Raw genomic sequence first — 27,314 nt, forward strand, 5'->3', positions numbered from 1 at the left:
CAAATAAAATCACTTATGCCCTTCCTTCTTGTGAAAATAGCTAAAAAGCATCGATCTAAATGAAAAGGAAGATGGAATGATAGGGGATCAGTTAGGACTTTTCTTAGTGCAAATAACAGAAAAACTCAAGCTAATGTAAACTTTAAAGTGGAATTTATTATAGAATTGGGGCTATCTTATAGGAAGAACCTAACGATAAGAACACAGTCTTAGGGAATGGAAAACTGGAAACTTTCTGGGAACCCTTAGGAGTGCTCTCTCCATTTCTCATCTCTGCTTCTCTTAATATATAGGCTTTATTTTTATTTCTCAACAGAAGGGGTTAACTGATTAGTTAGCCCACAGGGAAAGTAGAAAATAGCCTCATAGCTCTCAAGTTACAGCCCCACAAAAAGGCTCTATCTCAATTCTAAAATTCCCAGGGAAAGAGGGAGGAAACTCTCTACTGGCCTAGTTGCTTCGGGAGCAGACTCTTTGCTGAACCAACTGTGACTAGTAGAAAAGAATCTCACTGTATAAAGTGGCTATCAGGATCCCATCCATGGCTGGAGTGAGGATGATACAACTTTTTAAAAGACATCCTAAAATGTTTTTTACAGAGGTCTTTTTCTAAAATAAACATGCACAATTTTTATGTTGTTACTCTGAACTGGACAAGTTTGTCCCTCTGTAGGAACATCCCTGAGTCTTAAGGAGTAGCTTGCCAGTGATCTTGAACATGCTGTTTAATCTGATATATAAGATGGAGATGATAATAACACCAATAATAATACCTACCTTGCAAGCAATGTTCTGAATCAGAGATAATGTATCTAAGAATCTGGCACTGTACTTAGCACACACTAGCACTGTAAACACTCAGCAAATGTTAGCTATGCTTTTAATGTTAAACAAAGTCATGCAATAACAACTTTTTTCTTAGAAAACTGCTAGAGATTTATTGTTTCCTCCACGGCTGTTTAGCAGATACTGCAGTCACAGCCCAATGAGTTTAATTAAAGAGAGAAACTCTGAACGCAGACTACTCAATTCCACTGGATTCTAAAACATAAATCTTATTACTGCATCACAGTTAGCTTTATCATTAAATGCAAATGTCACAAAATACATATAAGTGATGTGAAACAATTCACTTTAATTATAAAAATAAATATATTTAAATTACATCTATACATATATATAAACATACAGAGGAAACAATACATTTGCTTATTACATACAAAGATATGTATACAGTGTAAATGGTAGTAATAATTCCTAAAAAGCCTTCATTGTATTTTTTTGATCCAATGTCTTATACTTCCCTACTATAACTGGACTGGGTCTTATGTCTAATATGTATATAATCCATATGCATATTATAACATTTATTTTCCCCTAAAAAGAAACTCTAAAATGCTGTTATTAAACCAATAGTATACCTAACAAGTATTGTTATCCTAAATTCAAGAACATAACAATACTTGAGATAAAAGGCTTTTATCTATTTTTTAATAAGCAGTACTTTATTCTGTATGTATAATTCCCCATTCTTCTTATATTTCTAGTGATCATGAAATGAAAACCAGGTCATGTTATTGAACATAGTCCTTCCTTTTCTATTTTTTTGTCAAAAAAAGCCATTGGCAAACACTGATCATGCATTTTTTAATTTGCCTTATAGCAGGATATTTTAAGTTAAATCCAGTCTCCCAGGTGTTGGTCTATGTAGCTAAGATACATACAGATGAAAAATTTAAAAATTAACTCAATTATATGTCTTCCTACCACATAACCATTTTAAATAATTTTGTTAGGAGCTAAGTGAATTACCTAATTGTGTTGACATTAGAAAGAGTCCCAATTTGTCTATCCTTCAGTAAGCAAACTCTTTTTCTATGTATTTGAAAAACTATTCATGCAGTAGTAACAGAGTTCTGAGAAATTAATGACTAACAATAATGATGACAGATGTAGAAAAGGAGCAAACATTTTCACATAGACATATGCTCAAATTCTGTATTTAAGGATACTGAGGTCACATCTGTCTTACTACTGTATTCTTACCACCTATCACAGTGCCTGGTACATAGTAGGTGTTTAATATATAGTATTAAATGCACAGAAAAATAAATGGTATGAGTGAAAAATCAGTGTATTTGACTCGAAGCTGACTGAAAGGTTATTACTGTCCATTTAGCTTCGGGGACAATTTTACTAAAAAACACTAAGGGAAAATGACAAAACAATATACAAATTCTTATAGAAATAATAACTTTTGCATATCTACCAAAAGATCATTATCACATATTAAATATGAAATACACAGTTAGATAATTCTGAAACTATCACTTCCCTTTTAGGGTTAATAATAAGCCCTGAGACAGAAAATACTGGTCCACGTACAAAAGCTACCCCATGCTCCTTTCTTTGTTGAAGTGTCTTATATAGAACAATGTGTATACAAAAGCTTTTGAGCCATTCCAATATTCCCGCTGCTCTGATAAATGAGAGATAAGTTGTAGGCAATATCTCTTCGTAAGTCTAACTGATCAACTTCTATACCCTAGAGGGAAAAATATATGAATGAGTTATATTTCAAATTGACAACCAGGACAATTTTATGGCAAATAAACAGTTTCTTTCATTAGCATAAGTGTTCACAAAGATATTAAAATTCATAATCCCCACAAAAAAAATTATAAAATTATGCATCTACCTTGGATCTAAATTTTTATCAGATAATACTGATTCAATTAATCATTATAATAATCGTATCATTCACTGAATGTTTAAAAATGCCTAACCAATAAGTTAAAGAAAAAGTCTCACTCACAAGCCACAGAATAAAACTCCAGATGAATTAAGGATTTAAGAATAAGAAAATGAAATCATAAAAGAAAAAAATACAGTTGGACAATATAATAATACAATCTTGGGTAGGAAAGGCCCTTCCAAATATAATAGCAAAAATAGAAACTCTAAAGGGAAAGATTAAAAGGTATGACTTCATAAAAATCATAAAATTTCTGCATGTAAAAAATAAATTAAATAAATAAATAATATAAACGACCAGATGGGGGGAAAAAAATACCTGTAGTATATAACAGAAAGGTATATATGGAATAAGTCTAGGAAGGCATACATTAAATTAATTATAATGATTACCTTAGGGTGTTACTACCTTTTTTCCTATTTAAATAACAGAGCAAGGAACTCAATGGAGTAGATTAGATCTATGTTTCTAATCTTCCCCAATATAAAATTTTGAAGTTAACTGGAAAAATATCTGCAATAATAAAAAAGATACCTATAAAGCCTAAGGAGCAATACATAAAGATATTTATGCAATAAAGAACACCAAAGTGTATATATTTCATTGGCATAACTATAAAAGTATGTATTCATCGGCCTAACAACTTAAGTTGAACAAGGGTAAGAGAAAACAGTTGTGAGGGAATGTGAGGATTATGAATGTAACTTAAAAAATTAACATTAAAACATATATTTTTCTTCAGAAATTAAAATAAACTCTACCCTATACTATATTATCTTAAAATACACAAAACTATGTTAATACTGGTCTTTCGTGTTTAGAAAGAAGCATGTTACACTTGAACTTGGAAATTAACAATGACTATATTACTCAATATTCAGGTTTCATGTCTACCAGCTCATACTTGTAAAACACAGGGGCTATCTTAGGATATTTAAAATGGTCATAACCACAAGTCACATATGTCCACGTGGTTGCTGGTCAAGTCAAAAAGCCAGAATGTCAAAGATTGACTTGCTACTGAACAAATTACATGAATGCATTCAATAAGGGGAAAAAAAAACCCATTTTAATATATAAGCTAAAATTTGTTTCACTGTCTGGACCACCCTTATCTATATATGAAATGAAGTGACTCCTCAGTTTTCAAAGTAAATCATACAATACCTCTACCACAAGTGGAGGGAGCTCCAGAGCCTTCTGATAATAATGGATTGCAAGATGAATCAGCCCCAGTTGGTGAAGGCCACGGCCCAAATTGTAGAATGATTCCTGGCAAGGACCACGTAGACTGAGGTATCGATTAAGGAAGGAAAAGCCCTACCAAAAAGAAAGGAAACAATTCAATATTTCGCTTATTTGACAAGTATGAACGACTATATGTGCCAGGTGCCAGGAATACAAATATAAAAAGAAACAGTCCCACGCAAAAAGAACATAGGTCTGTACTATGGTGTCATATCACAGTGTGGTCAAGAACTCTTCTGGTGGTATAAAGGAAAGGTTTTGTTTTTTAAATCTAAGGACAGAAAACAAAGCCAAATATTATAACTAGCTGTCAAAGGTCCATAATCTATAAGAACACAGGATATATTATTTTTATGCTTTTAAGTTGGCTTTTGTGGCATTAGAGGCAAGAAATGGTTGAAATACCTGTCTAAAAGCTTGAGAAAATATAAAATCTGAGCCCTTACAATGATAATTTAGAAAGGTTTATCCTCAGGAGCAAAGTCACTGGAGTATACCTAACTTTTCCAGATAAATGGTACTTCTCAGGACCTTCATAATCTCTTAACCCCGAAAACTTGTTTTTGTTTTTTTTTCCCCCGAAAACTTCTGATTTTAAGGCTTTATGGAGAAATCGACTATTTCAGAGCACAGTTGAAATAATGCAGGCTCCCTGTGTGTCACAGAATTCAAAAAGCAACTTGCTCCTCTGCCCCATATTCACTTTCCCTTTTAATGCAGCTGCAACTTTTATTACCCACAGAAAGTTTCAAACTGCAAAGGCACAAATGTCCTATTAATTAATTAAACAAATATATTACTGAGAATTAAGAGTAAGTCAACTAATTTGTATGTATAGAATTTAAAATGCAATTATTTGCCGGGTGATCTGCTATATAATAAATGGTCACAAATGTTCCTTCATAAGGAAATAATAAAAATTAATGAATTCCATAGAATTAATGCATTTTAGGGACAAAAATAGTTACATTCAATAATTCTGCATAATACTTCTGCATAATAAAAGGGACCCATTCATGTATATGAATATGACCTCTACTTCACTGAAAAATATGGATCCCTTTTAAGTAATAGAAGACAAACTCTTAATCTCAGAGAAATATCATATCTTCATATTTTAAAATGACAAACTGAAAGATAAAAATCTGAGTAAGAAAGAATAGTAATACCAGATGGATCGTGACAACCCAAATGAACTTATAGGTCTTCTGATATGGTAAGAGGAGTTACCTGATGCATTTTAAGAAATTTTTAACAATATTAAAAGGATAATCTCCTTGACAACTGAAAGACTATTCAAATATTTAGACACTAAAAAACTTAGGTAATGTGGGCACATCCACTTTATTTCTTAGACTATGAATCATCGAATATAAAAACTATGTAAAATGACAGACAAAAACCTTTAAATGGAGAAAAGGGTTCTTTTTACATTGACTATGTTATATTTCAAATATTTTTATCACATCAATCACTAAAGGGCCCAAGTACATATTGTCTATATAACATTAAATAAAGGGAGAAGTAAGGAAATATGAAAGAGTTTACTCATAGTATGATATAAAGGTAGGAAAGATAGTAAAACATAGGAAATTAGTTTTTTAAAGTAGTACAAAGGAAAACTACAGTCCTAAAGCATGATGAAATAGATTCATGAGAAATTAAAACAATTTAAAATCATGCTATTTACAATAAAACTTGCTGTTTAAAAACTTTTTTCAATATAAAATGTTTAACAAACACAACATAAGAAAGATTAGTATAACAGAATCCCATCTACCAATCACTTCGTTTCATCTCTATCCCCAACCATTTAAAACCTGCTATTTAACTATAAAAGTCATTTGAAATTTAGCTTCCCAAGTACTTTGAAGTACACTAAGTCCTCACTTGACATCGTTGATAGGTTCTGCAACTTTAAGCAAAATGACATATAACAAAACCAATTTTACCACAGACTAATTGATATAAACTTGAGTTAAGTTCCTACAGCATCTCATCCAGTGTTGTAAGAAACAACACTGAATGAAATGATGTTATTCAAATTTTTGTACTACCAGGCCTAAAAGCTACATTTAACTATTTAATAATGAGTTCGTTCATAAAAGTTTCTATCAATTTTTACCAGAATATAAGCTTCATAAGCTTCATGAGGGCTTCTGTCTGTGTACTCACTCATTGCCATATCCCCAGTTCCTGACACATGGGTGCTCAGTACATATTTGTTTATTTTGGAAACAATCCTACATTACTTAAAAGAGCAAAGTATCCACTGAGGAACAAAAGGAATGTGTGGCAAAATATTACAAGCAAATACCCAAAAAAGAAAAAATTCAGGTTTGGGTTTTTTGGGGTTTCTTTACTTTTTATTGTGGACATTTTCAAATATACAAAAGTAAAAACATTATAATGAACCTCAATACCTAGTTTTAACAATTAGCATCATTTTAATTAGGCTTTCTTTTAATGTTTTTTAAATTTATAGAATTTTCAAAAATAAACCAAAAAAAAAATCCTTTACTAAATCCTGCTACCCCACTCAAGCCAACATTTTTTTCCTTCCCTAACTACTTTAAGAAACATGTCTAGACATGCATCAAACATATAAACGTAAATGCAATCATAAAAGTGTTGAAGATACAGTCGCGAACAGGATCTGTGATTTCTTGGAGTATATATTCTTATTAGAAAAACGAACTATAAAAAAAGTAAACCAGAAAACAAAAAGGTAATTTCAAATTGCTATAAGAACAAAGAAAACTTTAAAAGAGCAATTTGTTGCTGATGATGTATGGAAACAGTCACACATTCACATATTCACACATTGTTTTATGTATATATCATTATATATTTTTAAAAACTAATTTAAAATGAATCAGTCTTCAGGACCTAGAAGGCTGGAGGGCTTAAGGGTCCCAGAGTATAAGGAAGCCTGCACAGGAGTTCCCCAGATTCTGCCTGCGTCTTCTTCCCTTATGATCTGGGTGTGTACCTTTTCTACATGGCTGCATAAGTCTTAGCCAGGAGTACCTTTAGGTGTTAGTCTGTGATTGCAGAACATAAGGATAGGTGTTGGGGATTCTCAAAATGTGTACTTAGCAGGTATTACTTCTGAAGCAGGATAACAAATATATTAAGTATATTCGTTTTTAAAGAAAATCAAGTAATGAGAAATCCAAATGAATTACCTGCACAATTAGAGCATGTCTCCTTAATACATACTTCTGAGATGCCATGTGGATAAAGGTTAGGCCTATGCAGAGGCTATAGAGAGGTTCATGGGGATGGGTACGAAAGGCTTGCACATACTGGCCTGAAAAATTAACAGCAATGTCAGATGGTGTGACAAGAACATAGTCTCTTATTTCTTCAACACTTATTCAAATATATTTTAAGGCTAAACAAATATTACTGATATTTAACATATGCAAGGTACACATTCTAAAATATCAATCAGATGCAAATTTATATTTAAAAATAATGTATAACATATAACAAAATTAGAAGGATTTACCCATGAATGTATCCTGACTATGAAGATTAAATATTAGCGATGAAAAGTAATATTCTTTTAGGCACAGCTAGACATTTTCATGTAGAGTTAATACTTCCAAAATAAACAATTTATCAATTGTGATAATAAATCTATCTTAGGATCTTAAATCTATTTTAAAAAACAACACAGGAATGTCTTTTGGTGAATTCTTTTATAAAAAATCAATTGATCTATCTTGTAAATTCAGATGTAATGGATCATGGAGGTGAAAAAAAGAAATAGTTTTGTTTTGTTTTGTTTTTTTAGATTATAGGAGTTGTTTCCCCAAATGTAGCAACTACTTTGTCTTTCCTCAGAAAAGTTAAATGTATCTAATAATAAAATAAGAATTGGGGTTTTCTGAATTCCATATATTCTATAATCATTTCATGTCAAAGCTTACCCAAATGAGATAAAGGAATTTAAGTAAGTTTTTCTTAAAGGAATGATCTATAATTTATCATATGTAGATAAAAACTTCTATTCCTTCCAGCTTCTATTCCAGAAGAAATGACACCATTAAAATCTCTAGCAGCACAGATGGTAGACTGCCATTTGAACTTTCTATTTTGACCTTCTGTAAGTTTCTAAATATGGAAAAATAAAATAAATCTCTATTTTATATTTTCTTAGTATTAAATAACTCCAAAAAGTACACACAGTAAAGAAAAGTTTCAACATCTGATGTTCAAGGTTACTGGCTGAACAATTATAAAAACACCAGCCATGCGCAAAGAAACAGAAAGTATTAAAATAACCAAATCACAGTTAATTCAGAAGTGAACTTGGCAACACTGGCTTTTAGGTGGCAGGAAATACATGCCTCACTTTAAGTTTAAACATTTGGTTAGGTATTTTTCTATTTGTTTGCTTCTGATTCCTTATTATAGAACTTTGTTATACATGATTAATGAATTTTCCCTTACTTTAATTAGAATTGGTATCCATTATATAAATAAATCTTGATATAAAGACTTTTCTCCTAAAGGAATGAACTATCAGCAAATCTTAAATCTTTTTTTGTACTATAGCAAATTAAAATCAGGTAGCAATGCACCCATAACTAATGAAAATAATTTTAAACACAAGCCTAAGTAAAGGAAAATTACTGACCTTTAAAGTAAATTATAAGACTTCAGCCTTTTGAAACCAAAACTTCATAAGAAAAATAAATAATTATCATTATTGCTAACACAGTCACTTACTATATGTGCTAAGTACTTTTAAAGGACTTTATATTAAACTCATTTAATTTTCACGATAATCTAAAATATAGGTCCAATTATTATCTCCATTTCAGAGACAAAGAAACTGACGCAGAGGAAGGAAGAATAATTTGCAATGCTGGAGCGGCTGTTAGAATCCAGGCATTACTGCTCCAGAGGCCTGGTTCTCAACTGCCACACTGCCCATGCCCGACAAAGCCATGTGCCAGGACACTTACCAAGGGCATGTTTAAAACTACCAGATACGAATGCATTGTGTCCATTTAAGACACACAGGGCATGATTATCTGGGTTTTTCAGCATTAACCGGAGACAGAAGCGATGATGTCGAACATCTTGAGAGTGCATGGTAACTTGATTAAAAATGTTCCAGAGCTGGGGTTTATTGACATTTTCCATTACCATTATCCTAAAATTGCAGAAAGAGGGTGGGGTGAAAAATAATGTAAAAAAAACCTTCTTGATTTCTAAGAATGAAACCCTTCAGTACTGTCCTATCAGTGAAATGTACCATCACCAACCAAGGAAGAGCAAATTGCTTCAATCTATTTAAGCAAAACCACTTACACAGTTAAAGATTTTTCCCAGAAATGCTGCTTGTTTGTAGTTCTACATCATTTCTGCTTTTTAACAAAACTTTTAGACTGAAAAACAGAATCAAGTGGTTTAAATTTCATCTTTTCTCCCTGCCCTCTATAGCTGCTGTATAATGAACACTGAATAATAATGTGTGCCAGGCATTATTTAAAGGCTTTATATATACTAACCCATTTAGCCCTCACAATAACCCTATGAGGCAGTAGTAATCATGATGCCCATTTTATAAATGGGGAGGATGAGGCACAAGAGATTAAGTATATAAGACTGCATGCTTTCATACACTGCCTCTGAGAATCACCAACAAACTGAATTAACCAGTAAATAACAGGAAAGCTAAAGTAAAATAGCTTATTAATTCTTGGGCAGGAGACACTAAGTCAAAGTAAATGTACAGACTCTATCAAAGAATCTAATTAAAATAAGTTATTGGAAACTCACCTGATATAGTTATATGCCTTTCTGAAATTTTTGTCCAGAATTGCAGCAGAGAGACCAAAGTATTCTAGTTCTTTGCGTTTTTGTCTGTCATCATAAAATGAATAATATTCCAGTGAAGAATCAACAAGTAACTCAGCCTCCTCAAATCGGGACAGGTCACATAAGGAGTATATTGCCTTCAACAGAAGGTTCCACCAGTCATCTTTTGTCAAGACACTCGTAAGTACAGCAAATATTGCTAAAATGAGACCAATGAAAATCAGTTAGGACACGTTATTTCCAGAAATAGCAGTATTAAGAAGAAAAATTCACATGATTGATTTTAAGGTTAAATTTAAAAACCATGGTCCTATGGGCCTGAATTCTGGCCAACACTCTTCAGACAATGACAAGAAGGAGGTAGCTGCCTGTCTACTCTCCTACACCTCCCCACTTCTGTTCTGCCTGCCTAACAATCTGGAGTCTCAAGTAATTCTCACTGCTGATTTGTTCTCTCCAAAGTCCAGCTACCTCATTTGTGTTTCAGTGATAGCTAGAATATATGGTCTTCCAGGCAGAATGAGTGTGCTTTCCATGACTGAGGTCAGATACAGGATTCTGTACATACACAGCATTCAAATGATTGCTCATTAAAAGACTTCAAATTCATACTTTGAGATTCAGATTGTTCTTGTCCTTTTTATAACCTCAATTTTCTTTTCTGTCTCAAAATTTCTCCTCTTCTTCAAAACTCTTCTCTTCCTTATTTGTCTGTAAGAAGCCTGCCTTTTATAACCCTTGAGAAATATCAAAACCATAAAAATGTTTTAATTTTTGACCTAGTAATTCTCCTTCTGGGAATCTATCCTAACCAACTAGTCAAAAAAATGGATGGATCTATAGACATGAAGATACAACAATATTATTTTATAAAAGAAAATTATCAGAAGCAACCATATATCAAAAAATAATGAGAGAATGATTAAATTATGGCACTACTATCCAATGGAATATTACACATTCCTTAAAAATAATAGCTACAAAGAAAATTAAGCAATATAAGAAAATGTCTGTGAGAAAAAGTTAAGTGAAAATATCAGAGAACAAAGATGTGTAAAACATTAATGATGCCTAGCTCATCCTTTCCTGGTACACCAGTGTAATGTGATCCCCTCCATGACGAAGTTAACTAACGAAGCAAAACAAAAGCCTATAAGCCTAAGAAAAACAGACAATGGACCTGAAATGAGGAAATATGGAAAAGAGAAAACAGGCAGGATCAGATATACAGATCTAACTTAAGGAAGCAGAGGTAGAGGTCATTGGATGACATCAGAATCAATGAACGGAAGAGATGGCAGGGCTCTGAGACAGATTATGAGCAGCTGAGCCCTCACTCCTTTTCCTCTGACTCTCCTCTCACAGGACACCTTATCCCATATCCTTATATTGTGCTAATAGAGATTAGCTCTTCTGGATTCTAAAACCCTGTCCATTGCACAGTGCCATGCCTGTAACAATAATTTACTAAGTGTCTGTTGAATTAATTAACAATGAAATAATTTTCTGCCAGACTGACATCTCCAGTTCATAGCTTAGATCTTTCCCAAAGTTCTCTTTCTAAGTAATAACCTCACTTAAACAAGCTTGATGTTTTCCTAGCTAAAAATAGATGACTTTTAAAGTCATATTACTTGAGACTGGGTCAAAGCAACTTATTTTCAGAGTTTCTATGATTATTGCTACATTTGTCAAAAAAGAACTTAACAGAGAATATAATATATGTAATTGTAAAAGTGACCGGATAAATATAGTAATCTGTACTGTCATCTAATCTTCACAAATTTCATAAAATGAGATATAATTTCATCTTAAAGTCAAAATTTTAAATTGTTTAGTTTTTTCACAGAAAGATCCAAGCAGATGTTTTCTTTTTTAATTTTTTAAAATCAAAGTATTTACAAATGTCCTTTCTTTTTTTAAAACAAGTGAGTTTACCCCAAATGAGTTTATTATACTTGAAGGATTTAGACTAGAAAATTTCATTTTATTTGAGCAGGGTATACTATTAGATTACTGTCAGGTGTTACTTCATGAGTCTATTTTTCATCTCAACCAAATTTTATGTAATAAAGCAAATGAAAAGTAATTACCTTTTGCGTCACAATTTGCTGTCTCTTGGTCATTATTGTCTGATATTTTGTCTCTTGACACTTTAATAAGGTAAAGATGCCGCTCTCCAGATTTGGAACTGGATATCAAACAGACTTGGGCTCTATTCATTGCTACCTGAATTAAAGATAATTTGAGGTTTTTTTAGTCATATAATTTTTTAAAGAAAATCTATGGGCCACAAGTACCACAGATGTGCCTGAAAGCTTCTTAAGTAAGGAAAAAGAAACCAAATTAGTGTTTACATAAACATCTAAAAAAGATTGAACGGAGATTTTTTTCTTACCAAAGGAATTGGGGTCACTCTACTCACAAAGAAAGCAATTCACATCAATTTTATAACATATACATATACACGCACATAACCACCTCTCTGGAAAAAAAATTAGCCTCAGAAAGGATGTCATAATCTGGAAAACATTTTTTGCAAAGTGAACAATTTTGGCACATAGTGTGTCTACAGGGCCAATAACTGATAATATTGTGCTTCTCACTATTCTAAATATGTACTACAATAATTTTATTTCACTTAATCTACTGTCTAGTTTAAACACTCACAGACTTTCAATTACATACCATCTCTAAATCTTTTGTCCTTATCTGACTTTCACTTTAAAAAGTTTGAGTTTAATGAAACAAAACAGAACTATAAAATAGCCATAATCTATTTAAATCTAATTCTAAACATTTAAAAAGTCAACAAAGTTAATATAAAAAAAGATCATTACCAACCTTTAAAAGCATGGCTAACATGGTAAGAAGGGTATCCACATAACCATACATTTTGCCTTGTGAAAACAATAGAGTAGAACGATGAAGCAATAACTTCAGTTCCTAAATAAATAAGCACATGATAATCAGTGTGACAAGATTCCTTTGCTGTAAGTTGTTTTATTTGTGTAGAAAAGTTTAATGTTAAAAACTAAAGTTTAGGAATATCTGCTTTATGATCTTTATAAGATCCAATCTTTTAGAAACTGTAATTTGTAATGTCTAATGACTGGCTGAAACTTAAGACTCAAAATTATTTTTCAAAAACACTGAATTTAATACACACTAAAATAATACTTTTGGATGTAAGCTGTAGAGAGACATCTGAGGAGAAAGTTTAAAAATATAATCCACGAGAAAAACTTCCTTCTATGTTACATGGCCTACCTGCTGTGCAGCGTTTGCATCTTGTGCTAAAGTATCGGGATCATACATTGGTTCTAGAGCTTCCAGAGCTTTCTCAGGACGGCCCAGCTGCTGCTGAAGGGTGGAAAGTGAAATTCTTGCATCCAAATGGAGGGGGGCCAGATCAACCACTTTGCCATAGCTTTCAGCTGCACGCTCCATATAGCCTAAAGCCTTTAAACATTCTAAAATATTAAAATAAAGTATAAATATGAACTACAGATTTGTAAGCTTTACAAAATTATTTCATTGCAATTATATCCTTTTTAAGTACTTTTGCCTCCAATTGCTTTCTCAAATCTCAAATTTCTCAAATCTATCCTAACCATCATCTTTAGGTTAAACTTTGATAATAAAGAAGACTAACAAATATGGATGGGCCATCAAAATGTCACTTCTCATCATTTTTTCTCTCTTTTAAAGATATTTTGTTATTAAGTTATAAGTTTTAAATTTCTCTAATGATCTTTCTTACATAACAACCCTAAATTTCTTTATGATTTTTAGATGATGCTGAGGTTTCACCTTCCACTAATCTCAAGCTACACAGCCTCAAAATGGAAACAGCATTTATCAGCATCATAATCATAATTAAATAGGATATGTAAAGTATCTACTTTTAGTAACAGGAGCAGGTTCAATATCGCAGTCTTAGGAAGGCAATAAAAATTACAATTCTCTGCTCACGTTTAAAATTCAATACTGCAAATAATATAACTTTTTATGATGAATATTACATTAGTATTGATATTTACTCAGTAAAGTGTTATCTTCATCATTAAGTGCTCTCTTTGCTATTTTATATTTGTGATACATTTCAAAATTTACCAAAATGTCAATCAGTGATTCTCTAGTTATAGAGAACTTTCTGCCATTATATAATATTTTAAGAACTATTAGAACATTCTATTATCATGCAATATTTTTAACAAAGATTATTCAAATGTTAATGCATCTTTTATGTTGATTTAATAGGAAATCCTATTAGAATATTTTTGGCTTTCATACATTTCCTTAAGAGATGTAGTTTTTTTTTCTTAAGCTGTTTTTTCTACTCTAAATGATTTGCTTCTGATTACTGTGGATTTACAAACAAAATTTATTTCAGATTACTATAGACTCAGAAATAGAATGACAGATAAAACCCAATATTGAGCATATTTCTGGCTCAAAGAACATTGAAAATGCATTAATATTTCTCAAAATAACTATTAAATATAAATCAAAAATTAGATTTTACCCAAAGTCTGATAATCTATTACTAGAAATCAGAGCCTACGGTATGACAGGTAGAAGACAGGTATTTAAGGTATTTTTAACAGGGACATGTTAGTCCTTTTTCACGCTGCTACCATTAATCATTCATCCAAAGCAATAGTGAGGGGGGAATTCACTTAGTGACATACAATTTAAAACACTGACTTTCAAAAAACTGCCCTGAAACCATAACTACTTTAGTAAAAGTAATATTTTATAATAATTATTACTATCTTATGAAAGTAAGTCTTGTCTCTTTATACGATTAAAACTTCATCCTCCCACAAAAAAGTATTACCTGCATGCCGAAGCCAAACTACTGCGAGGTTGTATCTTTCAGAGCAGACTAGTGCACTAAGGAGAGGAAGTGCAGAATTATATTCACCAACATCCAGAAAAGCTTCAGCAACATCTAGATAGAGGTCTCCCATATCTTCAGGATTCTGTTCCACTAGTGTTGTCAAGAGAGGCTAGACCGCAAAATTAAACCCCAAAGTCAAACATTCCTTACAAATTTGCACATCTATGTTTATTTTTCTTTTTAACATAGACATGGGGCAAGCCTAAAGAGCACAGCTTAATAAAAACAGCTTTAAATAATCACTTCTGTACCTCCTTAAAAAGAACTCATATGACCATTATTCACTCCTTCAACACATTACTTTTGAAAGCCTGTTATAAGGCAGGCATGGCAGGAGCTACAACACTGATCTTCTGGGCTCCTCCTCTAACAAGTCAAACATACCCATGCCTCGAGGCCTCTGTGTTTGCTGTGTTTCCAGAAAGCTGTCTCCTCAAATATAAGCATGGTTTACTTCCTTCAAGCCTTTCCTGACCACCTTATTTAAAACTTCAACTCCTCCCATCACCAATATTCCCTATTTTTCTTCCTTGTTTGATTTTTCTCCAGAGTATTTATCACTAACATTCTATATTTTATACAATATTTTGTTTATTATCTATCTAATCCCATTAGGAGAAAAAGTCCACAAGGGCTGGGATTTGTATATTTTATTCAATGCCTTATCCTAAGGTCTGCAAAGTAGACGCCCAATTTTTTATTCAATGAAACACTTAGTCCGACGTTAACAAAAGAGACTAGTTGTCAGAAATTACCAATTGTCTAAAAGGCCCACCCTCACATTCTGATCTCTGGATTGTTCTAATTTTAAAAGAAAAACAAAGTATTATAAGCCCAGTTCCACTTTTAGCTTTTGTAAGACATTCACACAAAATGCTTATGGTGACTATTAAGAAATGTAGAAATTAGAGTCAACTCCTGTCATCTAAAAAAAATACTGGATTTGTTCTGAAGTATCTCAAGTATAGATCTTAATGTTACTTACATTAAGTGGTTCGAAGATGTTGAGATGTACAAGGCAGACCATCAACTTCACCGTGATATCTATTGGCACGCCATCAGGTATAGTGCAGGTAACATTCTCACCAACTGTGAATTAGACAGATAAAAAGCAGATCCTATACACAAGCTTAGAATGTGGGGCAAATGACGCAATGTAAGATCTCATTTACTTAATTCAAAGCAAATGATTCCATAGTCAATTCTAAATTTAACCAACTCTAGTACCAGATACTAATACCTCTCTAAGTTTGTCCTTTGGTAGCAATTACCCTTCATATTCTTTTCCCAGTAACTCATCCACCTATCCAAAACCTACACACTTTCTATCAAAACTACAAAGAATTAAAAAGACAAAAATAAAAAACAAGAATATATAAATACTCTCGCTTTTATTCTTGAATTCGAAAGCCTCTTTTAGTCTTCACTACAAAGAGGCTGAAAAGAGATATTATTTTGCTTAAGTTTCAGGTAGCATTTTATGTGTATGCTTAAGTTTGAAGTAGAACTTTTTCAATGCTTAAGTTTGAAGTAAATTAGTAGAGAGCATTTTAAACCCTTTTTGAAAAATAAATTGTTTTTGATACACTGTCTAGTAATCCATTCTTTTTTCACATTAAACTAAAAAGACCATGGGTCAGTGAGAAATGCCATATTCAAGTGGACATATTGAGGAAATAAAAGGGAGAGAAAACAATTTTTTTTTAAAGATTACAAAAAGATGTGACACCTCTCTTAGGAAAAAATACTCCCTGGGAAAACTTGTCATGAAAACATTAACTTTCAATTTCAAACTGCCACATTATGTACTACAACCTTTATTCTCTTCCAAAGAGCCTTCTTCTGTAGTTTTTTTTTCTAGCACAACTCCAGAAAAATCCGTAATTACCTAAAAGAATGGAGGGGAAAGAAAATACAATAGATATGTATGAAAAACCTTTCCACAATGCAAAGATTTATATAGTTAATTCAAATATTCCTTATAACATATAAATGAGCTATAAAAAGCAACAGTCTCTTCAAAATAAGAAACCATTATGGTACATTAACATTTTTATATCAGATTAACTAATGCTTAACCAAAGATAACATTTTTATACCATATTAACTAATGCTTAATCAAACCAATCTACTTTCTCAACAGATTAAGAATTGAATCACAGTAATTAGTCTGGCTGCTGAATCCTGCTACTTTAGTACAGACACGTCTGGCACCTGTGATAATGGTGATAGCTTTTATCATGTGATAACTACATTTTATATTTCATATGGAATTAATATAGAACTTAGAAATGTTTCCTTAAAGACTTTAAATATATAAAAGTTAAATATGTAATTTAGTACATAAGTAATTTAGTATATACAAATAAAATGAGGACTTGTCAATTTGTAAGAATTTCTAGAACACAAAAATGTGTCTAAAACCTAACAAAGAAACACATAAGTGTTCCTACCTCCAAAGCTTTGTCATATTGTTTGTTAGAAATATATAGTTCAGCTGCTATGTTAACATCTTCCATGGAGACTAGGCCCTGGTGTTTTGAGAAAGCTTCTTCGATTATGTTAATAGCTGAAGTAACATCATTAGCTTCATAGTAACTCCTAAAAAAGTAAATGGCAAAATGGATGAGTGTTTATTTAATTCAGATCATAAAATTAATTTCCTTGCTTAGGCCCTCTAGCTATTTACTATAATTTTCATTTTCTTAAAATTTGGGAGGAAAAAAAGTCTTACTTAAAATCATAATCAGAACTGATCCAGAGAAAAATGTGCAATGTCAGTATAACAATGTCATAATGTAAAGCATCTCGCTCTCCCAAAGCTACTTCTTATCATTCCAGCTCATTCCCTCTGTAACCCAATATCAGCAACTCTTCTACCTCAATGGAAACCACAAAGCACTGGTCCTACTACGTTTTCCCTGTCTCTGCACCCTTCCTGTTTTCACTCTCTTCCTTCTCTATGCTCCAACATGATAATTCCTGGTGCATCTCTTCAGTTCTCTTGTCCTCTCTCCCTTTATCCAAATCATCTGATAAAACTCCAACCTTAGTTAATCCAAATATGCCTACTCTTCACCACCAGCTGCCCAGCTGACCAGGCTGACCGGACTCATTCTATCTTAATGACCACTAGCCTCAAAAGGACCCATGGTACTTTTCAAACTTGAATGTGTATACAAACCAACTGGGGAGCTCATAAAAAGGTGTATTCTGATCCAGTGGTGCTGGGCCAGGGTTGAGATTCTACATTTGTGGCAGGCTCCAAGGTGATGCAAATACTGCCAAGTGGTGCGGTAGCAAGGTCCCAAGGACCTAGACAACTATTTCACATGTTCTCCTCTCCAAACCTCCAACACTCTCCCATCCTCACTCTCACCTAATAGGCTTGCTTCTTATTTTACAAAGAGAACTAAATCAGACATCCTCCCAACACATCTACCTACTTACCCATATTCACAGCTGTATCTTCTCCCTTCTCCTTTTATAAGGCTAATCCCCAACTAGCTCCCATTCCCTCCAATCTGCTCAAGGATATCACTCAAGCAACTGTCCCCTCTCTCATGAATCTTCAATATGTTCCTCAGTTGTGAATTGCTCCCATCTGAATACAAATATATTGTAATTTTTCTCAACTTAGAAATTATTTCTTATCCCTACAACCCATTCCAATTACCTTCCCATTCTTCTGCTCCCTTTATAAATTTCTCCAAAGAGCTGCCTATCCCCCAGAAGTCCCTACCCTGTTCCCAATGTCAATACTTAGTCCTCATTTTACATGATCTATCTGCACTGTTTCAAATAGATGATCATCTCTCCTCATTGAAATGGTTTCTTCAATAAAATTCTTGATTATATTCTCTTAGTTTCTTCCTACTTCATTGCCCATTTCCTTACAGCCTCCTTGCTCTTTCCTCCCCATCTTTCAGACTTCTAAACACTATAGTACCTCAGGCTTTTGTTCTCAGAACTCTTCTCTCTTCTCTCCCCACCCTTTTCTCTATCTCTCACTCTCTCTCTATCACACATAGACACATCACCTCGTATTCAATATACCAGAAAATCCTGAGTTCAGCCTACAAAATACATCTAGAATATGATTACTTCCCACCACCTCCTGCTGCTTTTACCCTGATTCAAGCTACCATTATCCCTTCCATAGATTACAGCAATTATTTCCTAATTGTGCTCCCTGCTTCTGCCCTTTCCTTCCTTAATCTATTCTCAAAATGCAGCCAGAATTGATGCATTTAAAGTGTAAGTCAGATTATGTCACTCTTCTACTCAAAACCTTCCAATGGCTTCCAGATTCATCCAGAGTAAAGCCAAAGCCCTTACAATGGCCCACAAGAGCCAAGTGATCTTTCCCTGAGACCTCTCTGACATTACCCCTACTATGCTCCCCTTAAGCCTTCAGCTTCCATGTTGTTCCTTGAGCACTCCTTTGCACTTACCATTCCCTTTGCCAGTAACACACTTCCCTATTATCTGTTCCCAAATCTCCTTCCATTCACTTTCAGATCAGTATGACCATAACATAGGGAATTAAGTCCTTCTCTAATCACCCTATTATATATAACACATTCCCATTCCTCACCTCCTTTCCCTGCTTCGTTTTTCTTCATATCACTTACCAACATCTGACATACTATATATTTAGTTCTTCATTTGCTTATTGACTATCTCCCCCAACTAGAATGTAAGCTCCACAAGTACAGGGAATTTTAAAACTCATTCAATACTGAATCTCCTGGTGCCTTATACAGTGCCTAGCACATAATTTTTATTCAATAAATCTTTCTGGAGGGAAAGTAGAGACCAAGAGAAAGCCTAATTAATCAGAAATTATAGTAACAGAATTCTATGTAGAAAAGACCTCTTATGGCAGTGGCAGAACTGTTTATCACCACCCTGACCCAACAATAAGATTATAATTTTTTTTGACAAATGGTAAACAAATTTACTATCTAATAGTTCATAAAGTAGAAGCTTACTAGGCCAACCACTATGATAGCTAGAGATTTGATTAATGTAGCAAATAACCTGGGAAGATCCTCAATGCTCATTATATACATCAAGGATCAATTTAGGGTTGTCTTGCCTCAACAAATTTCCAAAAATGCTTCCAGTATTCCTATATAACCCATCCTTGGGAGCATAGGGGGTGATTTTACAGCTAAGCATCTTCCTGACAATGACCATGGAATAGGGTTAACCCTGAGATACCCACATCAAGATGGTTAATCCTAGACTGAAATACTCTAGTAGATTATCTCTAGAATGAAAGCATACCACAAGGCATTACTTAGCCAAAATGTTTCCTATTTTGTTTCGTTGTACAATACATAAGTAAATGCAGTTGGGCATAATATTTTAGAATAAAATATATACCAAAGTCAGCATAGCATATGCCAACTATAAAGAAAATTTTCATCTTAAAATGTTATTCTAGTATTGGCTCAAGATAAAATGATTACAGTAGATCCCAGATCACAAACAATTCATTAGCACATATGCAATAAATAGTTTAAAATATTACTGCAAATGTACATAACTTCAAATAAGTTATAGAAACCTGGGAAACTAGTCATCCTTTCAGAACACAATCTATTTTTAAGCTTCTGAGTACTTGAAAAGTTAACTGTCTATGCAAATTTTTCTAAGCAATCACACAGTTGACTTGAAAACAGAAAAGTACTGAAAAAAAACGACCAAACCAAAAAAAATTCACCTCTACATTTAAGCACAATATAAAATACAGGAAGTAAAACATTTCTTTGAACCTCAGTAAAAAGTATATTCTACTTCAAATATGCTTTGATTTCTAAAATAAGATTAATAACAGCATTTATATACATTTTACTCCAAACTTACTTTGCCATATCTCTAGCCAATTGCATAAATCGTTCTCCATCAGACGGAGACAAAAGGTTTAAAATACGCCTATAACCATCCATTGCCATTTTATGATCTCCCATCTGTTCGTAAAGGCTTGATCGCTCCCACAGATAACGGACATTAGTAGGTTCATATTTAAGAGCTAAAAAGAAAAAAAGATTTATCATAAAAAGAGTTTCATGGTATCTGGGTGTGACCCATCTTCTCTTCAGAAAATTTAATAAATGCTCTAAACTAATTCTCCTATAAAATCAAGCAAGTTTTTTGGGACTAAATCTACCTTCAAAGGAACTCTCAATGAGGTCTGATCTAAGACCAGACAGAACCTAAAGCATATTAATCTTCATTTAATCATTCTAGTCTGATATTAACACTCAAGGAGCAGCTTAGAACCAACACTGATCTCAGTGGGAAAATGAAAGTATTGTTCTTCTTCTAGCTTTTATGCTGTATTAGCTCATAATGTAAGTAAAGTGCTGATTAACATGAAATTACAGGAATGCCAATACTTACCTCTGGTAGAACAAAGTGTAAGGAATAAACACATTTCAGCTAATATCACCTCAAAGTACCAAGTACAATTTTCAAAAAACCTATTATGTAACACTTTATCAAACAAAATTGAAAAACATTTTAATTACCTTTTGTGTAGCAAAAAATAGCCTGCTTAATATTGTCTTGTTCCAGGGACATTTCTGCCAATCTAACCCATTCTTCAGTGTCACTGGGATTTAAATGTGCAGCAATCAACTCAAACTGCAGTGATTTCTCCATGTCACCTTGGTCTTCATATATCATGGCAAGAGTAGAGAATGGCTCATAAGCCAAAGGAGCTATAACAAATTTAAAAAAATAAATAAATTACTTTGAGGGAAGAGACTGGAACTGTCAATCCCATGGCTCTATCTATGGGTCCTTTCTTTAATATTTAAACTCTTTAAATAACTATCAGGATTATACAAACTACTTAATGGAATTTAGAACACTATATTTTTTATTTTCATATATTTTAGCATTTTTAAAGCATTTTCTTTTCTAAACAAGTGTAATTTCATGGAAACCCTACTCTTCGCCATGCCCCCCTTATGAAAATCCCCCTTTGCTAAAGCTAAACTGCAGTTTTCAATAATCCCCACAGAAAACACCTTGTCTTATGATTTCCATGCACATCAATATTGCCTCTTCATGTTCTCCTCGAGCAAAGCGTATGTTGGCTTCACCCATGAGACCTCTCAGAGCTCTGGGAAGTTTACTCCGAGGTCTTTTCTCCTGTACAGAACAAAAATGACATTTAGATTAAAATACAGTAAGGTTTTAGATTTCAATTCCAGCCATATTAATAAGCTGAAACTTTTCTTTAAAACTTTTCAGTCTACATTCAGAATTAAAGACAAAAGGGCTGCAATTCTAACTGACTCATTAATATTAGAGTCCATATTTCAGAAAAAAGTCTAAAACTCAACCACAGGAAATAACTAAAATTATTCTAATATTCTCCAAAAGAGCACTTCAGAAAGTTAAAACAAAAACAACAACAGTAGAAAGTTCAAAGCACAGTAAAATATATAAAGAAAGTAAAACCAAAGTGGTCAGGAATTACTAAGTAACTAATTAGAATAATAAATGCAGAACTGGATGCTGCAAAATGAATCCATATGCTAGGAGACTTATTATGATGCAATTTACTGAAGATCCTCCTTTCAAATTTATCTACTCAGAATGAAGTATGTTAAAAAATATCAAGTTACAATATGGACCTTTTAAGAGCAAAACTATAGTATATTTTGACACATGCAATAATTAAGATTTTACAGTTTTAAAAATCTCTAAAATGAAACAAAAGAAATAGGTAACAGTGGTTGTCTCATAGTATTTCCTTTCTTATAGTCTGAATTCTTTCCAACTATGTGTATAATTTAAGATTTTCAATGTCATATTTTCACATTCTGCTTATTAATACCAAAATAAGTAACAATTTACTTTCATCATTTTCTTGGTTTCACGATTAAGAACCATTTCCAATACAAACACATCGCCTGCAGTGGGTTGCTCAGGTGTTTCTTCCTCCTCCTCCTCTTCTTCTTCCTCTTCCTCCTCATCATCCTCATTCTCTCCAAGCATGGAAGCAAAGACCTTGTGAACTGACTTACTAACTCCATCTGATGTTTCTCCTGAAAAAAGACACATTGAGATAGAAAAAAAAAAAAAAAAAAAAAAAAAAAAAAGAAAAAAATGATAGTCAAAAGAACAAAAACTCCAGTAAATTCTTGAATATAAATTTACTCCAGCAATACCAAACTTGAATGCAAAAAAACAGACAAATGAACACTCTCAAAAACAACCCCAAAAAGAAAGCTATCATGAAGCTATGTACTTTACTCTGTAGGAATTACTGACACATTCTCATCTAGACATATAGGCAAAATTAAGTGGGAAATCAGAAGCACACACAGTATCAGTTAAGAGCAGAGAGTAAAAAAAAATGAATTGTAAGATGTAGACCTAAAAACTAAATAAGTCTAGTGGTACAGATCTAGGTAGTACAGCATAGTGTTTAAAGGTGAGGCCTGTAGAGTCAAGCTATCTGGTTTCAAACTTCATCTCCATCTATCACTAGCTGTGTAATCTTGGGCAAATTACTGAAGCTCTGTACCTCAATTTCCTCATCTATAAAAAGGGGTTAATAATAATGTCTGCATTATAGTGCTACTCTAAGTATAGGTTTTTATCTATATGCATTTAGAATAATGGCCAGCATATACTAAGAACTTAATACATGATATTAATATTAAAATAGTATTATTATTATTTCAGAAACAAAATAACATGACATACTTCATTTATATCTAAGGGTACCTCTACACTACAATGATTTTGTAAGTTCATAATGATGATCTTGAATGATCAAAAAGTTAGTTAAGTCTAGAAGCCAATTTTCTATTAGAGACATGTAACATATTTTAGGAAGTTCTAACAATATAGTTAAAATTTAAAAATATATATTTCTTTGTGTTCAAAAACTCTTAAGCTTATTCACTTATGTGAAACACCTCAAACCCCAAAGATGCTGGATAAATGAGACAGTATGTTTAAGAAAGAACAGAATTAAAAAACTTACATATTCTGAGCAACAAATAATTATTATGAAGTCTTAACGACCATCTTCAAGAATTCCAAACATCCAAAATATGAAAAAAAGGGTGTAAAACCCTACCAATCAATAAAATTTATTACAATAACAGAAAAAAAAGGAGAAAAATATCTTGATAGACACAAAAGTATTTGATAAAATCTACCACCCATCCTAATAAAAACATTTAATCAACTAGAAATGGAAGGGAATATCTTAAATTTGATAAAGAATATAAAAAACTTTTCCACAAACACAGTTAATGGTGAATTATTCAAAGTTACTGGGAATGAGACAAGTATGCCACTCCTTTCAACATTTTACTGGAAATCCTAGCTAATGTAATAAGGGAATATAAATAGAGGGCATAAAGATGGCAAGGAAGAAATAAAATTCATTATTTACATATGATTATGTACATAGAGGATCTATGTATTTGAACTTAGAAAGGTTCCTGGATACAGGGTCAATATACAAAAATTCATTAAACTGTAGTTTTTATATCAGTAACAATAAACTGAAAGTGTAATTAAAAGAACGCCCTATTTGCATCGTAGGAAAGGTGCTAGAGAGCAAGAATTTAGCAGTGGTATTCAGCAATGTATAGGAAGAAAAAGACAAGGACAGCAGTGGCCATATAATACAGTTAGCAGACTTTGCCAAAGCCTGTTCAAAACTGAACCCTTCTTCTGCTTTGAATATTTGCCCAAACTCACTCAGGGTCTTGGTAAAGTTCTGGGACAATTCCTTCCTGAGAAACTGGGAACTTTTTATCTTAAAAGGTCTGATGGAATTATTTGAGCTGAGACCATTTAGAACTTTTGTGCCTGACTGCTAATGGTTAGGTAGAATTAGATTCACTTAACCCTTTTTTAGGGAGGGCCACCTGTCAGGCACAGCTTTAGGCAAGAGGACTTACAGACACTAGTGCCTGCTACGACAGTTGCACCTACAAAGACCTGATGATGGAAGAGCTGCTCCTCCCCTGAACAGATAAGGAAGGACCCACAGGTTGTTAGAACTTTGGCCCTCTATTCCACCCCACTCGCCTGGCAAGGTAAGAAACTATAACCCCAATTTTTTCTCCTTTGCCATTTCTTCCCAAATTGGTCAAAGGGGACAGGAATAAAGCCTGTTTGTTTTATGTCCACCCTACTAGTGTGTTTTCTCTGTGTAAGGGCTTATTTGTTCAGAGGGGCGGGGGGAAATAGCCTCTACTTCTACCTTCCAGGTCTAGAAAGTTTAACTTAGTTGTCAGTCAGAACCTATAATGTCTAATTGACATCATCCCAGGAAATTTGATATGGCAAAAGGGATACCATGAATTATTCCCATTAGAAAGGTATATCTATCACTGGAAATTAGTAAGTCTGTACACTAGTTTATCAGTTAGGTTCTGATAAGTTTAATTAGTCTGGGCGCACTACCAATTTAATATCTGGATATGCTGAGCTGAGGACTGGATCCTAGAATGAGGTAGTATATCAAGATACCTATGCTGTGTGTGAGGTCTCAGCTGGGCAAATTGGGCTTCCACTCTGACATTTCTATTTTATTTCCTATAGCTAAAGCAATGTTTTGGAAGCCATTTTGTATAGAAGTATAATTCATTACAATTTGAGTGAGTAAAGTCTGGAAGTAATTAGTAACCAACTGAGAGAACCAATTTTAAAAAATAACTCTAAAAAGCCTCCCTAACACTGATGTCAATTTGAAACACTTTTCCACCCATAAGACTGACTAACCATCACCATATTCAATAACTCAACAAATATTTATTGAGCCCCTATTATATATTAAGCACTATGCTCCTAATAAACCAGGTAATCAACAGAATGCCACTGCAATGAAAAAGAACGTTTTCACTAAATTAGTAGATACTCTTAAAATTTATTGCAGGTAGCAAATGATCTTAACATACCTTCATTGGCATCTTTGTCCCGAGATTTGGTAGAGTCAATTCCTGATGATGATGGAACTTCTGAATCATTTGTATTTTCTTCAGCTGATAGCTTTCCTTTTTCCTGAAGACTCTGTGATTGAAAATAAATTAATGACTCCAAAAACTAATGCAAATTTAGCTGTCTCCTGCTGAGAACCAGGCATTTGCTTCATTTTGTTTTTATAAAACTTGAGCTCTCCGCACATACAGTATGTAGAATCTAAATCTGAATATTGTCAAAGCCTTTCAGAGTACTTAAGACTCATCCTTCAGTCTAAATCAGTCAATTGTAAAAATTATCTTTGCATACAATGTAAAAATTTGTATACAATTGTAAAAATTTGTATACAATTTGTAGACAATTTGTATACAATTGTAAAAATTTGTGTACAATTTGTAGACAATTGTAAAAATTTGTATACAATTGTAAAAATTAAAATTATCTTTTATACACTGTATACAAATATACATTGTAACCTAGTTTTGTTTTGTTTTGTTTTTTTTAATGAAAAGAGATAGGGCACTATTACTTGCATGAATTAGGAAAGAATCCACCAATTAATTTCAAAAGGTGCAATTTTATTTTCCCTCGGACTTCAACTGAGAATATATGGAAAATTTTTATATTTCTTCATAAGTATGAATAACTGAGTGAAGATTTTGTCACACAAGAAAATTCACTTTTTTTGCGTGAAAGATTGAGAGACTTCCCCCCAAAAGGGAGCTCAAATCCCTGTTTAGAAATAGAGAAACTGAGGCCTAAAGAAGAGAGGTGCGTCCACCCAGTCACAAAAAGGCTTAGTGGCAAAGCGAGGACTAGAACCAGATGCGAGGACTAGAACCAGATACTCTGACACCAAATTCTACTCCCCATTCTCCCATTTAACCTACTAGCGTTAAGCTACCGGCAAGTAAAAATTAGTATATTTGACAAAGAAAAAAAAAGGTCACAACCAAAACAAAAGCATTTTGGTGGGGGAAATGTTTTTAAGAGGAGCTTGGCACAGGGATGAGGTGAGAACCGGGGTTTCAGTAAGAAGTAGGAGAAGCTGCTGGGTTCCCCACATTTCCCTAAGCGTATTAGGGCGACAAGACAGTGAGGGGAATCCTGGCCTAGCATCTCCTCACTTTCTTCTCGCGGGTTTTTCTCTCTTCTCTCCGCCTTTCGAATTCCTCAAAGGAGATCTTCCCTTCCAGGTAGTCAATGAGCTCCGGGCTGAACCCCGACATCTCTGCGGGGTCCGGATATGCTGCCCCAGGAACCGGGACAGCGAACCGAAAGAGCAACGCCTCCCACACTCAAGCAAGCGCTGGGGTGCCGAGAGCAGGGCCCTCGTGTCCTTCGGGAAAACGGGCCCGGCCTGCACCGCAGCCGCCGCGCTCGGGTTCCGCGGGAGCGCCTGGCCCGACGTCCTTCCGGGCGATGCGGGCGGGACCATTCCGACGGAACCTCCTCGCGCCCCGCCCTCGCCTGCCGCCTGGCTCAGGCCTCCTGCTTGTTATTAAGGAGTTGGGAAAAATGCGCCCCAAAGAGATTTTCCTTAATCCAGATCATGTCTTTTAACTCTCCATTAAGATTCTCACTCCCAGTCCTTTT

General features: G+C 33.6%; 1 protein-coding gene across 1 annotated transcript; it reads right to left on the bottom strand.

The window, feature by feature from the left end:
- Nucleotides 1-863: 863 nt before the first annotated feature.
- GTF3C3 (general transcription factor IIIC subunit 3) lies at nt 864-27,009 on the bottom strand. The gene is made up of 18 exons (XM_039844319.1): nt 26,846-27,009; nt 25,697-25,808; nt 22,626-22,816; nt 21,791-21,914; nt 21,287-21,478; nt 20,622-20,787; nt 17,201-17,348; nt 16,563-16,635; nt 15,733-15,836; nt 14,685-14,856; nt 13,112-13,314; nt 12,686-12,787; nt 11,935-12,070; nt 9,803-10,040; nt 8,983-9,173; nt 7,192-7,316; nt 3,923-4,075; nt 864-2,545 (listed from the first exon to the last, which is right to left on the bottom strand). The coding sequence occupies exons 1-18, from the start codon at nt 26,945-26,947 to the stop codon at nt 2,423-2,425; spliced, it is 2,655 nt and encodes an 884-aa protein (XP_039700253.1). The 5' UTR covers nt 26,948-27,009; the 3' UTR covers nt 864-2,422.
- Nucleotides 27,010-27,314: the final 305 nt, after the last annotated feature.

The sequence above is a fragment of the Pteropus medius genome, unplaced genomic scaffold, assembly GCF_902729225.1.
Source record: "Pteropus medius unplaced genomic scaffold, Ma_sr-lr_union100, whole genome shotgun sequence".
In the NCBI taxonomy this organism is placed as follows: Eukaryota; Metazoa; Chordata; class Mammalia; order Chiroptera; family Pteropodidae; genus Pteropus; species Pteropus medius.

Excerpts from the sequence above, each read along its gene's own strand:
- GTF3C3 (XM_039844319.1), bottom strand. The coding sequence starts at position 26,947 with ATGTCGGGGTTCAGCCCGGAGCTCATTGACTACCTGGAAGGGAAGATC. Across the intron at positions 21,479-21,790 it reads CATGGAAATCATAAGACAAG|CTCCTTTGGCTTATGAGCCA; the intron begins GTGTTTTCTGTG and ends AATTTGTTATAG. Across the intron at positions 12,071-12,685 it reads TGTTAGCCATGCTTTTAAAG|GTAGCAATGAATAGAGCCCA; the intron begins GTTGGTAATGAT and ends TCTTTAATTCAG.